General features: G+C 41.7%; 1 protein-coding gene across 1 annotated transcript in view; it reads right to left on the reverse strand.

Moving 5' to 3' along the window:
- The window catches only part of LOC119487018 (cytosolic carboxypeptidase 4), a 167,487-nt gene that overhangs the window by 16,313 nt on the left and 132,112 nt on the right, over positions 1 to 19,062 (reverse strand). Inside the window, 8 exon segments of the mRNA XM_037767639.1 lie at positions 1,604 to 1,758; positions 8,337 to 8,401; positions 8,404 to 8,449; positions 8,653 to 8,715; positions 9,026 to 9,157; positions 13,342 to 13,398; positions 13,400 to 13,455; positions 13,458 to 13,471. Of these exon segments, the coding sequence (XP_037623567.1) occupies positions 1,604 to 1,758; positions 8,337 to 8,401; positions 8,404 to 8,449; positions 8,653 to 8,715; positions 9,026 to 9,157; positions 13,342 to 13,398; positions 13,400 to 13,455; positions 13,458 to 13,471 (588 nt within the window).

Genomic DNA, 19,062 nt, shown 5'->3' on the forward strand with positions numbered 1-19,062 from the left:
AGCGAATTTCTTTTTTTTGTATTATTGTGCAATTTGGCCATGACTTTTATCCCTGGCAAAGGCACTAAAAGTATAAAATAAAACATTTTACCTTAAAAAAATATGCTACTAGTAATGGAGTCCTGCTTATCTCCTTACTGAACAAAAACTTATACTTATTTAACTATCCAACTATATTTTAGAATACAAATAACAGAATTATCTGTACTTATATTATCTTTATAAACTTTAAAGGAAACCAGAATCTGCATCAGTCAAAAGAAAAAAAGTAATACTCCAGTAGAACAAGTGTCAAAGACAGACACAATCCTCCTGCTGGGGACTGAGGCAGCATTATGTCCACTGGTGACTTTGATTAACTGTATTCATTATAAAAATAAGGAACATTTCCAACACTTCTGTTTTACACTGTACGTACACTGAAATACTCTCCCAAAAAGGCAACAGGTCACTCACAATAGGTTATAAAACTGAAAAGCATCTTCAACGCTATGAAATGGAAAAGACTTAATAAATAGAATAATACAAAATAAAACATGTGCATTAGGAGGTGTTTCAATTATTTCCACCTTGGCTGTAACCAAATGTGAATGCCAATTACTTCTGTAATAGTTTTATCCTGTTCTGCTTTTCAGTCTAAAGGCTGCTTGAAAGCAGCGGGGATAGGGACTTGGGTTCCGGGTTGTTTTTTCCTCATCCCGGTGATCGTTACATCTGAGTGATGCCGTTGAATGTGCATTAGCATGTTTGAATGTTCCTTTCACATCCCCTACAACGGTGAAGCGACGGCCACACACCATCCTCGTCTTACTCCTCTTCCAAACGCACAGTGAGCGAGCGAACTCTGGCGAATGGAGATATACTATGAGCGATGTCACTCTCTATATTACATGATGTTGATTAACTGTCAGTTACTGTCAGCATCGATTTTGACCAGTGAAAATAGGTTGGAAGTGCGCGAAACTTAGCATAAATAGAGCCAGGGCGAGCGTTCTTTCCAACAAGCCTACGTCGCCGCGCCTGTTCGCTGACGCACGGAGCACGTTAGGACATGTTCATTAGGAAAAACTGAAACAATCAGATGTTCTCTTGTTCGCTCGTTAGGAAGTTAGGGAGAGGTGTTACACACAACTCTCTCTCCGTTGATGTTGTAGCTGACTGGGAAACCTGCAGGCTGGGCTTCTAGTGTGACTGACTCGCACGCATATCCTCTTGTTGTGCTGACCTCAGCAACTGTTGCGAGAGACGCAGGGCTAGAAGTTTCCGAGCAGATCTCGTAGTTGTGAATTTTGGTTTTGCATTACGTGCATCACTCTTTTTTGCGTTAGCAGTAAAAATATATGGACTATTTCTAAGCAAATCTGTCTGTAGATAGAGCACTTGCACGTATAACATTTTTTTCCGACAATATGTGTTTGAACATTGAATATTTGTTGATGCCCAATAAAAAGGCATGAAATACCGGCCACTTTGTCCCTGTTGAAGTATAACCAGCTGGACAATGTCTTCATTTTGGAGGACTATCCTCATTTTTCTCCCCCTAAGAGGCCATTTTGACAAAAAAGAATGGACATTTCACAGGCCTTGTTAGGATGTGTCTTACTTGTGAGACTCGTGGTCCAGGACGTTGTGGTCCAGGTCAATGTGGCTGATGATTCTTCGGCTGTAAAAAAGCTTCATGTCTTTGGTTACAGACAGCAGACTGTGGCAAAACTTCACGCCCATCTCCTGCAGCTCCCTGGTTCCTGTCTGCAGGCCCTGCACACACACACACACACACACACACACACACACACACACACACACACACACACACACACACACACACGCGCACACACACACACACAAACACAGAGTTGAAATGAATTGTTTCTAGTTCAAGATTGCATTTATGTTATCTAAATAAATTAATTTATTTTCACAGCTGACACACACTGTGCAGTGTTTCTGCCTGACCCCCTTTTTATTCTGTCAAGTTTCCTTCGGGTGGGAGGTTGGAAATATTGGGCCTCGTGCAAGAACCACTCGTATGAACAGATTCTTTCTTAAAGGTACCGTTTGTAACTTCTTACACGTATAAATCGGGTCGGTGTCCCATGCGCGCTCGCGTGTGGCTACGCTGTTCCAACACAAACTACACGGAAGCACCAAAAACACAAAGTTATATCCAGTGAAGTCCGTCTTGTAAAACAGTGTTAACTCTTCCTGCTCCGGCCCCCCGATCACGGTCAGAAGACACAGGGGAGACCGTAGCTTTGGTCTCCAGGGCCGGAGTCGATGCTGCTCTGCTCTTCTGCCTGCCTGCTTGCCTTCACTCACGCACCGCGCTCGTTCTCACTCGCTCCACCTCTCACATGCATGTGCGCACACTACACACTGCAGAAGATGGGAGTCCTGAAGCAGGACAACACAGGATCAGCATTGATTCATGGAGAGACCTTCGTCTGGTCAGCTAACATTACTGCCAAGCAGCTGAAATATAGAGTGATAGTGTGGTTTTAGCTGACGTGTGTCGCCTCACTGTTTTGAGCGATGCTCGTTTATGTCTATGTAGAGCGAGCACAAGCGCGAGCAACAGGACGCTGACTTTCGTTGACTTAACGGCCACAGGTGTCGCTGTTAACAAGCATTTCTGATTCTTACATAGAGTCCCTTTAATTGGCATGTATGAGTGACTTAAGAATGAATGAATTATGAATGAATTTGTCGCATTCAGCAATTTCCGGTTTACTTTGGGTCAGACATTTAAAATTGGCTCTTGCAGGTCAACCTGATAAACGTTGTTTTGTGTGAGTGTCTGCATGAAAAAATGACACAAAGAACACTGTGTGTAGTGTGTGTGTGTGTGTGTGTGTAGTGTGTGTGCGCATGCGGGAGACTGTGTAAATTCATGTGTGGCTGTTTGTGTGTTTTTGTCTCCATGGGTGTACTATTTCCCATGAGGCTTGTAATAGGTTGTCTAAAACAATTTGTGAGTGAGAAAGAGTGCTTTACATGTGCAGCAGGAATACAGATCCATGTCTGTACTGTGTGTGTGTGTGTGCGTGTGTCATCACGTGCATTTGTGTATGTGCCAGTGCAAGTGATTCCAATCACTTCTTACAGTACAGCTGATGCCCGGTTCAGACTACACGATATCAGCCCGATTATAGCCCGACACGGCCGTCGTAGGGGATCAGGAACGATTAATGAGTGTCGTGTGCGAAAATCGATCCTCTTATCTCGTGTAGTGTGTCATAGTACACGACAACCGACGCCACGTCTGGGACGCCCCACGACACCCCGAGGAAACATCTAGCCTGTCAGAATTTTTCGTCTCGACACGTCTAGTGTGACATCTTCAACGACGTGTTCCTTTGCGTCGACCAATCAGGTGCTCTCTCCAGCGCGCAGTCGCAGTCAGGTCACTTGGTAATAAACAACATGGAGAAAAGGACGAAGGATGGCGAGTTCACTGCTGTCAGGTAGGACAACAAAACTGACTGAAGTATGGACAGCACATACCGTCCTCTCTGTGCCACCCAGGAGCTCATCCACAACCCTTTTTTCTTTCTTTTCTTTTTCTTTTCACAACACCAGACCACCAGCATCAAACACAATGCTTCTGTCGCCATGATTGACAGTTGCTTCAACCGCCTCCCCGATGACGTCCGAACTCGCGCAAGATCGTGGAATACGACGTGCCGTGATTGGTCGTGGTCATACGTGTAGTCTTGCCAGTCACCCGACAAAGACACTGCAAGAGTTTATGGCGCTGTGATCGTTAGATCTGACATGGTGACAATCATCAAAGACAAAAATATTGTGTAGTCTGATGATAGACTGAAGAAACTGCTCTGAACTCGGTATCAGGAGAAATCAATAATGCCTTAAAATGGCAGTAGGCAGTATATTTCTGGCATCATTGGGCAAAAATGTCCATAATAACCTTTCAGCATATTGAAATTCAAGTGTTCTGAGAGATAACTAGACTTCTGCACCTCCTCATGGCTCTGTTTTTTTTAGGCTTTAGAAAAATCTAATCCGTGACGGGAGACTTTGGACAATAACAGGTAATTTCAGAGAGAGAGCGTTCCTATTGGCTGTGCTCCGGCTGGTGGGCGGTGCTTGGTATTTCCTCAACTCATCTCAACTTGGCTGCTGGTCACAAACTTTCTCATTTTAGAGCTAAACAGTACACTACGAGATGTTTCTGAAAACATTTGAGGAGAGAAATAGACATTAACGTAACATAATATTGATTCATATTTGGTCAGTGCTGCCTAGTTTCACCGTTTGGTTGGAGTTTGTGAGTGATTGACAGCTGGCTCAGAGACGGCGGGCTCCAGATCAGCTCTTACTGCTTGTTATCCTCCGGTCTGGGAAATCTTGCAGGTGCTATTAGGAGCACCGGATGACACCAGAGGACACAGACCATTTTATAAAAATAACTTTTTTTAATCGCATTTGCTCCAATCTCGCCTACTTCCGCTTTAATGCTAATAGAAAGAAAAAACAAAAACAAAAAAAAACATCCCAAGGATGGAGCTTGAGGAGCGGTTATTGAGTCATTGAAATCAATGGGGTTCATCCCCTTGGGAGCATGACGGCACTACTCGAAATCCATAACGACCTGCCTATTATTAGTAGATAATTGGCTATTTATTTACTATTTAATGGATATCCAGCCATTAGATTTAGCTAATTGACAAAGTTTTTTCCTGATGGTGGCATACTGAGCAACATTGTCCTTAATAGTATGTTGCATAACACAAGAAAAGAATCCCTGTTAATAATAATCACCCATGCGGGGACATTAGCTGCTAAATAGAGCTAAGACTGCCGTACAAGAGACCAATGGGGACACCAGGGTTTGAGTCCCCCTGCGCGCATGTGTGTGTGTGTGTGTGTGTGTGTGTGTGTGTGTGTGTGTTTGTGTGTTTGTGTGTTTGTGTGAAGCGTGACAAGAATAATTTGTTTTGATCATATTTGCTCCATTTCTCCCCATTTGCAGCTTTAACGCCTCCTGTTAAATTGACCTGTTGCAAATGTTGTCAACAACAAAATTAATGGGAGACACTACAGTGTCAATTTTGGATATCGCTTGGTATCATTCCATAAATCAGAAAATACTGTCAACAGCGCAAACAAAATCTGCATGTTTTTAAGGAATAAAATGTTGTATAAATGAGGCTATAAATGACATACCGTATGAACAAACCCCTCTGTAAAAACCTTCAGAATATAGATAGGAATGAAATGAAACGAATGTAATGGAACGTTTGGTGGGTGTAAGTGCTACTGAAGTGGAAATTTTCTCGCAGAGAGAATGAAGGAAAACTCATTTTGGAAAAACAGCCTTTAAACATATGGATTGTAAAAAAATCCCTACATTTTGCAAGACATTAGAGGTGAGTAGGGTAAAACATTTAACTAATATATATCACCATGAAACTTCCCCAGTACGTTTTGTATTACAAGTTTTCTGAAATGTTACGTTTAAATATGCAAATGAGGCATTAGCTAATCCTAACTTTTGGTGAATTTAGAGGAAATCTACAGACACAAATAGACAAAGTAGTAAAATAAACACCTAAAGGTGTATTTTGGATGTTTCTTTCCACTAGTCTGAAAGAAGAAGACATGTTAAGGAAGAAAAGTAGCCCAAAATCTCCAAATTGCCTACAAGAACCCCAGAAGTAAATTGTGTCTTGCGTGGCATCTAATTCAACAAGCTGTAATTCTTGTATGAGGACTCAAGGTCCAAGTGTGAAACAAAACCTAACACCAAGTTGAGAGTTAATTCTAAGATGACTTGATCTTGAACTAAGATGACTTGATATAGTCAAAAGCTCCAGAACAGGCACTGATGGACCTGGAGGGGACGTTATTTGCAGCTGCCGTTATTGCTGTCAGGTGCACTGCTATCAATGGCTGTAATTTAATGTTAATATTTAAGTTTCATCTAACTGTTAGTTAATTTCACTTTCACAGGATAGAGAAGAGAACATTTAAAATCTACATTTACAAATGTATTTTATTCCACCAAAATGTTAGTTTGTTGTTAGTATCAACCAGCACAAAGCGCCATCCCCACAAAGGACACATGCACAAAACACATCATCTGTATTTGCTGAATACTGTATAATACAGTAGGTAAGGTAAACCCTCTTGTTATGCAAATATCCCTCTCTCTGTTCATCACCTCTCCTTCCCTTCACCTCCCCCCAAATCCCTGGTCCTGAGCAGAACAATATCAATCTTTCCCTGCAGTAAAATGCCAAGTAATTATGCCACTTTGTGTCCTCATTTTGACACATTCACAAGTGACATTCAGCAAGCGGCTCACACTTTGGTGCGTCCCCACCGGAGATGCAAAGCGTGCGAAATGGGTTGATAGAAAAATGGGATGGAAAAAAACACTGTAAACAGTGTGTTGAAAGGTCAGCTCACAATGCTAACATGTGTTGTCCAACATCGCACATTCCTTCCTGGCCTGCAAGCTACGGGCATAATGATGATTATATACTATGAATCTGTCCATCCATCCAACACTTTGATTAACAGGAAGATATACTGGCAACTGTTATAACAGATATTTAAGATGTTTGGTATGTTAATACAGTATTTGAGGATGATTCTTAAGGATTTTGGTTGGTTGATCTTTCATCTAGCATCACTGGATATCCAACATATCACTGGACCTACACTTTGGTCCATGAAAAGGTATCATGAAAACAGCAGATGAATTTAACTGAGTATTTGGTTCCCCTGAGGATGAATTCTCCTCAAATGTCCACCTGGATGCACGGAAATGCAGGACCATTTGGGGGTTTTAGTTGGCAAAGGCGCGCACCCTCACACCTCTTCAAAATCCTGCTTACTTCACGCAGAGTTTACAAATGAGGACACATTCATTCATTATTTAAATCTTCTGATGAGACACCGCGACTTATTGGTAACTAAATAGCCAATAACCATAGTTATTTCAACCCAAACCGTGATCTTTCCTAAACCTAACCAAGTAGTTTTGTTGTGTAAGTAAACATACAAACTAAGTAAATCTCCGTTGGAAGTTTATTTGAAAAGACGCTGTGCATGTAACGAGCGGAAACTGACACGACGTCCCTGACACGTCCAAAACTGACGCTACAGGGGAAGCTGGAGCCTCATAGTTTGAAGCGTACGGCCACTGACCAGTATTTGATGATTTGGGAGCCTGTCTGATCATCTGTGTTGCTTGACCTGTCTGACTTCTTTGTAGTTAGTTAGTTAGTTAGTTGTCTACAAGCGCAATAAGTTCAATGTTATTTTTGTTGATAGGAACTATGGCCAAAACTAAAAAACACAAGAGCCAAGTTTTATGACAACAGAATTATCTTTTACATCAGTCATAATTGAAGTAGGTTGATGATGCAACCAAATGCTCTCTGCTTCAAATGTCGTTCATTCTGATGTTTCCCTACATGTTGAAAGGTACCATTCATTGTGAGCTCTTTTTCACTCATAACTATGATCATACCGTTATTAGCAGCCGGGCGTTAATTACACTGTGCTTTTGCACTTTACACTATAAAGTGCTGAAGGCTCTTTATAGCTCTGGTTTTATGTGCTCTATAAATAAAGGTTAGAACTGGTGACTGGGGGGCTGAGTGATCAGCCTGGGACTTAATTACACTCAGAGAGAGAGAGAGACTTCAACCAGCACAATGATGTTCTGTGTGTGACCCACAAATGTGTCTGTAGCCTGTTGCAGTAAAATGCAGGTTGAAGAGACTCACTAAGGATGTGCGACCTATTCTCTTGGGCGCTAAACAGTCAGATTGTGTTTGTCACAGCCCTGACGCTGGAAAAAAAAAATGTTGTCATTGTATGTTTCTGCAAACCACGGATACGTAGATATGTTCTATGTCGACGTTTTTGCATTCAAGTCACAAGTGACGTATTATATCAATCGACCGTTATGTAAAGTTACGTGGAACAATAACAAGTTCCAGGGTGGGACAAAGAAAAACAGGACTTTCAACCCTTGACAGTAACTTACAACACACATTGGCACACATCTGTTGTGCCTGACCGTTGACAGTAGTCGTTTTTACATCCTATTGTCAAATTTTAAGTGAACTTTTTAAATGTTGCAAAACAGAAATGTGAATTAGGAGCGTTTCCATCAACTGGTTTCGAGCGAATAACTCGGCTATAGTGTAGTTTGGTCAGAATTGGCGCTATAGGCTACGCATGGCTGTAATCTGCCAGTAAACGGAGTAGAAGAAGAAGTAGAGGTTGCCACATGTATCACCAGTTTACTGCAGAGAATAAAAGAGCCTTTTGGACATATTTCACACAATCACACACACCTTGTATATTCCCTGGTCGCAACCATTGTGAGTACTCTCCATGGTATAACTTCTCAGCACGCCATTTCCCTCCAGACAACCACCCTGGCTGTGGCAGAGCGAGACTTCTCCACCTGTTCAAAATCAGAAAGGAATCTTTTCAGGAAGCTGAAAATGGAAGCAGCTCAAATATGATTTGGGTTTTCATATCGCATTATTTGTTTTGTGACTTTACTGTCAACAAATTAGGAATACAGGTATAATATCAATGATATTTAAAACAACCAGAGAAATAGAGATTATTGTTAATGTAAATTGTTGTTGTTGTTGTTATTACCAAATAGTTGCAGCTGTTGAAAGAAAAGGCCGGCGCGAGACGATCCAAGGTCTTTGGAATGGTCTAAAAAGAGAGAGAGAGAGAGAGAGAGAGAGAGAGACATTGAGAGCCCACAGCAAATATTTGACAGTCTAAAAAGAGAGAGAGAGAGAGAGAGAGAGAGAGACATTGAGAGCCCACAGCAAATATTTTGACAGTGTTTTCTCTGGTTTCAGAGCTTTTACTGCCACTCCACCACTGGGACATGAAGAGGACCACATAGCATTTTAAACTGAACCCTCTATGGCTGGTTTTGGCTATGTGTGTGTGTGTGTGTGTGTGTGTGTGTGCGTGTGTGTGTGTGTGTGTGTGTGTGTGTGTGCTTGTGTGTTACCCTATATCCAGGGTCCTCTTTCAATCCCGCAGTGTTAACAGCAGAGCCAGACTGCCAGAGAGTCTCCTTAACACTGCAGCCGTACAGGAACACATTCTTCTTTCTAGAGTGGCCGTGGTAGTCACAGAAAACCTGGAGGACACGTAATAAAGATTTAAAGACATCGACTCCCCAGGTGTCAGATGATCTGACAGGATATATTTGTCTAAAATTATTCAGTGATGTGGAGATGGTACCTGCTGAAATGCAATCTTTGAATCTGGAAACTTCAAACCTGATAAATGCTCACAAGTTCTGTGCTTTTTAATAGTGCGTCTACTTTTACTTTTTTTTTTTTAGTATCTATTTAGTTAAATTGAAGTTCAAGTTATTTTCCTTTTTTTTATTGGGTGATATTAGTGTGTTTTTTTTCTTCTTTACAATGGTTCTCACAGCTAGCACACAGCAGTCTACTTTGTGTTTTCTTCTGATTCATCTCATTCTTTAAAGGCGCAAATGTGACTCGACGTTGTGAACACGGAACACAAACGATCAGCTGATTGTGAAGTGAAAGTGAAACGTAACGCACGGGACATAAACAGTGGTCTCCTGGATGAAAGCCCTGTGTTTGTTGGACCGATCCATCTTCACTCCCGCACACCCCGAGTGTCTCTTTCTTTTTTTTAAGTACGTCACCACAGCGCTTTCTCTGAGCGTTTACTGTTGAGCGTGGATGGGTTTACGTTGTAGTTAATGGAAATGCGTTTCATACCGGTGCTAAAGGATGCATTGTGCTGTGGTATCGAACGCCGATGGCCGTCACAAAGCGCCAGTGTGTGACGCCCTGGTAATGAGAATGGGCTGAAATAACACTGCTATCTTATAATCTTCACGTATGGTGTCGGCCTATAATTTACGTTAGCCATCTGTGTGTTTACTGTGCCACTAACCAGGGCCCTGTATACACTCCGTGTACGCTTTGATAGTTTATTGGGATTAAATCCAAAGTGGCAGAAGCCAGAAAACTACTTTGCTGGGAATAGAGGAGATGGACCTTCAGTCTAGTGTAAACAACTCACATTTAGCCAGCACAAACCCCAGCGCTGGTGGAACTAACTAACCTCTGTAACGGCTGCAACAGAAAGTTTGCTGATTCAGTGGGGAGTCGGGGAAATCCCCTGGGATCAGAACCCCGGTGCTGTGGTTTGCAGTTGGCTGAATTTGAGTTGCTACATAACCGCTAACTGAAGGTCTGTCTCTGTAGGAGCTGCCACCTGGTCTCCTCGCGGTGGAGTAGTCAGTCTCCTGGCGGCGGGGAGGACGAGGTGAGTATGTGAGTCCTTTTCTCGTTTCTGCAACTTTGGATTTAATCCAATAAACAAGCTATCAATACTACACGACCATGGATGTACTATTGACCAGCCCTCGGGGCAGCTACAGTGACTCTCTATCGCCTCTCGAGGTATCAGTGGTATTACAAGACAGGACGGGCCTGTCAGCATGCTCATTTCACTAGATATCTCTGCAACACAATACAGAGACGTCTTTGACATAACGTCAACATTGTCACCTCTTTACATTCTGTTAATGATGTCATTTTTTGAATGTTTTTAAACTAAAATTCTGCCCGCATCTTGCGCATTGCACCTTTAACATTGCCACACTACTTCCTCTTGTGTTTCACAGCAGTCCGTCATTCAGTCTGTCAGGAGAATATAAACAGAGGTCCAGATAGTGTCGGAACACACCGCTTATTGCTGTCGGTTTTCTGGTGAGAACAGTGCTAGTACTTATGCTGTCATCATGCAATTCCGAGCATGATTTGGTTTTTTTCAAGTGTGAACCACCTGGCTGTGAAAAGGTTAACAAGTTATTTTTAAAGTACACACGCTTTCCACTGTATGTCAGTTTACAGCAACGGTTGGCAGTTGATTGCGTGAATTAGCTTGAAAAACAACCTCCCCCAGCTCTAATTTGGAACAATTAAAATAAGCCAATCAAGGTCACTTCATTATAGGTCTTTCTCATTTATGCCTCATTACTCGTTACATTTCAGTTCAGGAGGACACATTCCAAAAACGCTGCTCACACCATGCTCGCACCTTTCAGCTTTGTGTTTGGCTGAACAATGGGATGCAGGTATTGTGAGGGGGAAAATTGAAATAATCAGGCATTCATTTTGCGGTTAATTAGTTTTCCCATTGATTTTGAAAATGTACTTCTAATTTTTCAACGTTGCAGCTGGAATCTCATTCATTCTGTGAATTAAAAAAAAAAGAATGGGAAAAACAGCATCAGAGTGATTGTAGGAATAGGTTTAGATTAGAATTAGAAGGGAAAGAAAGAAAAGGACTGGGTCTGACTTTAGACTTGTTCTACTTGCATGATGAGCATTGTATGAGCATTCTACTTCTACTATGGTCAGGGTATGTTTAAGTTACAAGCAACATAAACTGCTTGAGTAATGTTGGCGAAACATTGCCTTTTTAAAAGAGACCTTTTGTGAAAGATTGAGATGTTCAGATGGATGTCAATCTTCAATCATGTCTGTGTTACTGTACAGAGGCCGTGGTCAGCCTAGCTTAGCATAAAGACTGGACGCAGGGGGAAGCAGGTAGCCTGACTCCGTCAAAGTCACAAATACAACTGCCAACAACCTCTAAAGCTCAATGACTAACGTGTTGTTTAAACCATTCACAAACAGAAACATAAGAACTACAAATAATTTATAAGGACAATTAGGTTCTGGAACTATTTCATGATGAACAACAGTGTATCCCTCCGCCAGTGGTTCTGTGCTCAGGGCTTGCAAACCGGTGATGGCCCAAAAGGTGTCAACATTTTTGACAACATTTGCACCCAAGTGCCTTCCATTATGCATGCTACATTATCTGTAGCAAGCTCTGTTCAAGTGACACATACAGCCTGCCAGTGATATAACGCGCACAAATTACTTGAGAACAGGTTGATTACCATGAATGTGGTCCACGCTGCCTGGAGGTGTAGCTAGCTGCCTAAAGTTATTTTGAGTTTGCGACACAGGCGATCTATCCAGCAGTAGCAGAGTCGAGACAGAGCAGACGGGAAGATGTCAGCCTGTGCATCACTGTGATGAAACAGGATGGCCCTTTGTTGGTTGGAATGGTTTGGGTTAAGGCATGACCAGTGAGATTGTTTAGGGTGAGAATATCAGGGTGAACCAATCAGAAGCAGAGTGGGACGAGTCATGCCTTTGCCATCAGAGGAAAAAAAAAAAATGACAAAAGTTGAAGTTGACAGAAAATGCCTATGCCTACGCGCAGTAACTTGGATAAGAAATATATTAAAAAAAATATATTTTTTGCAGATCTATGCAATTCACGTGGATTACCTATTTTGATGTAAAGACGGCAAATTTCACCAAAGGTGACAAGCTTGCACAGCCGGGTCTCCGTCCAAACCCTCGACATTGATACAGGGCTTTCACCTAACTCCAATATAAACCCCCCTTTGCGGCAATATCCAATGGTCAGAGCAAGTGAGGCACTGTAAGTATTAATAGCGTGAGAGTCAACTAAGGGCAGGCTGAAGCTAGCTGGGTCAAACAACACAGGCTTTGTGAAATTAAAAGTAACGTTGACTTATTTTGTCACGTCAGTTGTTAGTCATGTGAAGTTGCTAGTCACTGAAGTTAGCGTCAACCATGACCGTTTCCTAAACCCAACTAAGTGACTGTGTTGCCTAAACCTAAACTCCTGTGAAGTTTATTTTGAAAGGACTCTATGCATGCAACATGCTGTCGCGGCCGGTGACAAACTAGATACGGGTTAATTGTTGCCCTTTAGAGATGTTGATAGGTGTATTTCTGAACTTCGGACAAAGGGCTAGCTGCTTCCCCCTGCTTCCAGTCTTTATGCTAAGCTAGGCTAATCATGTCCTGACTCCAGCATCCACATAGTAGCCTAACTTGCTGTGATGATACCACTAGTAGTGCTTTGACTTACATTGAAAGGGACATCTGAACTAATTTCTAGTTGTATATATAGCAGTGTAGTATAAATCCATCTTTAAAGATGACCTCCGTGCAGGTATTTCAAAGTCTCAAAGGGGGCATGGTAACTAAGAGATTTCAAAGCAAAACCAGCGAGAACTCAAGACAAGTAACATCAAGCTAACAGGTTTACGGCATAGAAGAGAATGGCGGAATGGAGAGCCTCGGGCCTCACTGCCTCAGCTGTTCCGGATGGACCCCTGGCAGGGACCACCTCCAAAAAGTTTGCCCCGCCCTCCATGGTCAGCTACTGCCACAAGTAGAATCTAATCCTGAGGGAAACACCGAAGAGCATGTTGTATCTCACCAGTGGAGTCCGTCCTATACTGTTGAGGTAGTAGAGGAAGCCCTTGGCATGGTAGATTGGTCGGACTGAGGACAGGGTCTGGTTTAAACCACTGGCGATTCAGATCCTCCCCGTCAGATCACAGCGATTCCTGAGGAGACGCACAGCAGAAGAGACAGGCAGGACATTACTGCAAGTGCTTCTCCTCGACCTATCCAGCCTCACAGTATTATGGTCTTAGTTATGTTAGTGTGTTTGCGTGGCGTGTGTGTGTGTGACTTGTCTGACTAAAGAGATAGCTAGCATGAAAATAAATGGAAGGTTAGGTTCCATTTGACTGACTGTGGGAGCTGACACCAAATCCAACATCCTAAAACATATTATAATAAAACTTAGTTTTTCAGAGTTCGGGTGCGTCACCAGCTTTTCTGGACTGTTGGTTTGCTACAAATCCAAATAAGCTGACAGCAGGTATGTTAAACAGCTGCAACACCCTCCAGCTAACACACAGAAAACAACATTTATTTTACCTGTCAACTGGAAGCTTCCAATAGCAGAGAAGCAAATGCTGTGCAAAGTAAAGTAAACAGGAAACATGCAGTCAATATATATAAGACCTAATTCCATTATTAGTTATGCATACGACTGATTATCATAAGTCTAATAACTAGTTATAAGTTTAACAACCAGTGGGTATTGGTGCTGTGTGAGAGTGCAGCTTTGCATCAATGTCTGCTGGTTGATATGATGGAGAAAAAACTTCAGTAATAGTCCCTAAAGATAAAATCAGTACTAATCAGTAAAATCAGTACTAAATCAGTACAAACATGACATACAACAGAATAGAATAGGATTTAGGCCTATTTATTTTTAATCTTTTTGTTATTGTTTTTTTATATGAATTGTTAAAATATATTAAAGTTAGTCCACTATTTCACTCAAGGAAGATGATGGCTATATATATATAGCAAAATGAATACACCACATATAAGCACTTTCACATGATAATATTTTTTTGTTATATTTACATATATTAATAATGAATTCATAATATTTCATATTTATACAAACAATGCAGATATGTTATACAAATGCATTTGTAATTGGTTGACAGTGTTCCCTCATGTTGATGCATTAATGCATACTGTATGTGTTATGCATTTGTCTGTGAGACCAATCAGTCTCATTAGAAGCTTTCGCTCTAATTAATGAGGCCTTCTAAAAAGTAGTGTTGCAATTTGTGACAATTGTTGGTGTTAAACCGGAAATCAGTTGTGTGAATCAAATGAGTATTTTGAGGTATCAGATTAGAGATGATGCAGTTTATCATAATCCTACGGCCGGGACACAACACCCGCATGAGCAGTGCGTGGCCTTGCTGAACTGATGCGTCTCTCACGCGTGTGGTGTCCACACTGGCAGCGTTTCTGCTGCAGCGCTGATGCTGCTGCCAGTCCTTTCTTTCTACATAGAGTAGCCTTTAATAATGGTCATGTCATTTCAGTATTAATGTCATTTGTATTTATTTAGACAGAAAATGTTAACAACCATGTGCTCATTTGTAAATAATAGTAATAATCCCAAATTTATACTGGGTACTTTGTTCATGCTTTTTTCGTGGCGAGAGACTTTGGCGAATCAAAGGTCATTTCAGAGGAGAGAGAGCGTTCCTATTGGCTGTGCTCTGGCTGGCGGGCGGTACTTGGTATTTCTTTGACTCTTCTCAACATGGCTGCCGGGTCACAAAATGTTCTCATTTTACAGCTAATCAGTACAATAAAAAATGTTTTCTGAAAACATTTGAGGCGATAAATAGGCATTACAGTAACATAATATGATTCATATTCTATTTTGATTCTATTTGAATTCATATTCGTTTGATTGGAGTTTGCAAGTGTTTGACAGCTGCTCAGAGATGGCAAGGCTCCAGCTCAGCTCTGATCGATTGTTTCCACCAGTCTGTGAAATCTTAAGGATGCCATTAAGAGCACCGGAGGACTGTTTTATAAAAATAACACATTTGCCCCAATTCTATGCACTGCTGCTTTAATGCTAATAGGACTAAAAAAACATCCCAAGGATGGAGCTTGAGGAGAGTTTATTGAGTCATTGAAATCAATGGGGTTCATCCCCTTGGGGGACGAACATGAAGGCACTCATCAAATCCCAGAACAACTACCTTTTTTTCCCTGATGATGGTGTACTGAGCAACATTGTCCTTAATAGTATGTCGCATAACACAAGAAAATAATCTCTGATAATAATCATCACCCATGCGGAGACAATTAGCTGCTAAACAGAGCTAAGACTGCCGTACAAGAGACCAATGGGGAGACCAGGGTTTGAGTCCCCCTTTCATAATAGGATCCCTGGGCAAGATTGTAATGCTCCACTACAGTGTAAGTGACAGTGATAAATGTATTTCAGAAGGGTGGACACCTGTGTGTGCGTGCGTGGATGTGTGTGTGTGTGTGTGTGTGAAGCGTGACAGACCATCCCCAATCTTCCTCCTCAGAGAGTCTGACTTTTCATGTGAAACAGCATCCTGCTTGCATTTAAATTTTGTGTGTGTGTGTGTGTGTGTGTGTAATGTATCGGCCTGCCAAAGCTATCTTCTCTCTGAGGAGGGAGGTTTTGTGTCACATTAACAGCATAAAGTCTCAATTCTTACAGCTCACATCCAGAGCCACACAGTTTGCTCACAGTACACAACAAGAAAGTGTGTGTAAAGGATGTGTGCACACATTTGTTGGGTACGTGTACTTGTGTATATGTATATTGTGTGTGTGTGTGGGTGTGTGTTTTAACCTGAATGCAATTATCTCATTTGGTAGTGCATCATCACAGAAGTGTGTTGTCAGTCGGTAAGCTTAACTGAGCTGAGCTGAATGTAATCATCGATCAAAGCAAATCAGCTGTAAAACTATTCAAACGAGGTGTGTGAAGTTAAATGAATGACTCCCCACACGAGAGATGAATAACCGGGCTCTCACACAATAAAATAAAGAGTCCTGAAAGCAAAACAAAATTCAGTTTTTTTACTTTTCCCAATTTTACAATTGCTCCCTTGTTTTGGCAGGGACGTTCCAGTGAATTAGTCAGTGAGCGTGAACAACCTCCAGAACTACAACATCTGCGATGTTACCGACTCATTTTTTAATGAATGACAGAGCAGGGTTTGTGTTTGGTAATGCTCTTCACTTTTGGTTTGAATATAGAGGATAGTGGAAAAAATAACAGATAGCTCTAGAGCAAAGGAAATCGTGACATTTGGTACTGAAACTGAGTGGTAATCCTACAGATAGGTCAGTCCAGCTTTATGGACATTAGAGTGGTTTATCTGCAATTTGGAGGATGTGCACCTGCAGTTTAGTTCTTATGGTCACATGAGAATAATGAATGCGGTGATATTGAAAGTTCATTATCATCACGGCTGCAGACTGAAGCCAATACGGAGATGTCTTAAGAAGCTAAAGGCTGTAGATGCTGACCTAAAAACAATTATCATACTGTGGTCTGCTCAGTAGCGAGTGTCATATTCATCCCACTGACAAAGAAGTGGCAGTTGGAGGTGTACGGGCACGTTATTAACTATAGGAATCTGTATTTAACCAACAAAATAATATGTCTCTGTATTTGGATAGAAGACCGGAAGTGGGCGTGGTTTATAACGTAAATTGGGTAAATGTTGTATTTTTCCAACCTAACATTCATTGGCAATGCAATTTGTGTGCCTTAAAAGCATCAGATTGATTTAATATTGGCATATCATTGCATTCACTCTGACCACTGTCTTACCTTACCCGTTGATCACGACTATTTACATACCGACTCATCACTGCTTTGATGTACTGTATAAAAGTGGTTCCATTTCACTTGCTTTGGGTCAACTCACCTGCTCAGACCCGCTTTCTACAAAACAGCTGTTACTGTTGTTATTATTCCCACATATTAACTGGTATGATGCAAAGACAGAATAAGGCTGTCATAATGGATTAATACTTTTCATGTTTCATTTTCAGCCACCTTGACTGCCCTTTGTTTATATTTCTTGTCATTTCTTTTCATATGGACTTACAGTAGGGCTAAACCAGCTGGGAAATACTGACTTCATGGATAAATTGTCCAATAGGAAACATTCTCCAAACGTGGGCTTTAAAGCTGAAGTAGGTGAGATTGGAGCAAATATGATTAAAAAAAGTTATTCTTATTAATGGTCACTATATGGTGACAGTAGTACATGAAACAGGTAACCTGAAAAAAATCATGTCCCTCTGTGTCCTCCGGTGCTCCTATACGGCATCTGCAAGATTTCACAGACCCGGAGGAAAACAAGCAGTAAGAGATGATCTGAGGTCTGCTGTCCATCTGCTGTCTATGAGAGCCGGCTGTCAATCACTCGTGAACTCCGACCAAACGGTCAAACTAGGCAGCGCTGGATCAAATATGAAACAATACTATGTTACTGTAATGTCTATTTCTCTCCTCAAATGTTTCAGAATCATCTTGTAGTGCACGGTTTAGCTGTAAAATGAGAGTTTGTGTCTGGTGAAGGAACGCACAAGTTCTGATCACATGACCGGAGCACAGCCAATAGGAACGCTTTCTCTCTCTGAAATGACCTGTGATTGGTCAAAGTCTCCGGTCACGTGCTAGATTTTTCTAAAGCCTGAAAACAGAGCCATGAGGAGGTTCAGAAGTCTAGTTTTTCTCTCAGAACACTTGAATTACAATATGCTGAAAGGTTATATGGAATTTATGCCCCATGATGACAAAAAATATAGTCCTACTGCCACTTTAAGACATTATTGATTTACTCCTGAGACCGAGTTCAGAGCAATTTCTTCAGTCTATCTTCCTGTCTCGAGCCGAGTGTCTGTGCCTCCCTTCCATCCTTCTTTTTTTTATACTCAGTTTCCCTCCTCTGTCTTGCTCTATTCTCTTTCACCCCCTCTCTCTCTCCCTCTCTCCCTCTCTTTATCTAGGTCTCTCGCCCTGCGCTGTAGCCTCCCAGCCCTCAGCTCTGTCCCAGGGCAGCACACACAGAGAAACACAGGATCTAACACAGTTAAACAGTCTTTGTAAACTGTATTTTTCTCAGCATTTTGCTCCCCCTTGCCCGGCACTGCAGCGCCTGCCCTCAGTCGTGTGTGTGTGTTGTGTGTGGCGTGTGTGTGTGTGTGTGTGTGTGTACACAATGAATGTCATTGGGAATCTGCTGCCAGATAATATTTGATTCTGTAAGCTTTAACACAACCTACAGCTCACATTAATTTGTCATTTCAACAGCTAGTGTTCGAATAACTGTATGTTTACCCAGCGTTGCGAGTTTGTGTGGGCTTCATCAGTGAACTGTGACATTCTCATCTACCGTTATAGATGTAAATAAATACATAGGACTGGAAATAAAGCATGTACTATATATTCATTTGTTGGCTTATGTTGCATTTTCTTGAATAATGCTGACAGAAATACGAACGCAGGTGAAGATGAATGTCATGTTAACTAGTGCAAAATGAGGGAATGAACATGACTACTGAACTACTGTGGGAGCTTTAGAGAGAAATGACTGTAAACTCAACAGACATCTGTGTCTGCTCACAATCACAAGCTTATTGAGAAATGAACATAGTAGAGAGTAGCAGCGAGCACGGCTCTGAATCTGAACAGCATTGGAGTGGGGATAGTGGCAAGTACAGAAGAAACAAATCACCGGCACTCACAGGTAAAGGGTCTTTCTTT

This window comes from Sebastes umbrosus, chromosome 4 (genome assembly GCF_015220745.1).
Source record: "Sebastes umbrosus isolate fSebUmb1 chromosome 4, fSebUmb1.pri, whole genome shotgun sequence".
Lineage (NCBI taxonomy): Eukaryota > Metazoa > Chordata > Actinopteri > Perciformes > Sebastidae > Sebastes > Sebastes umbrosus.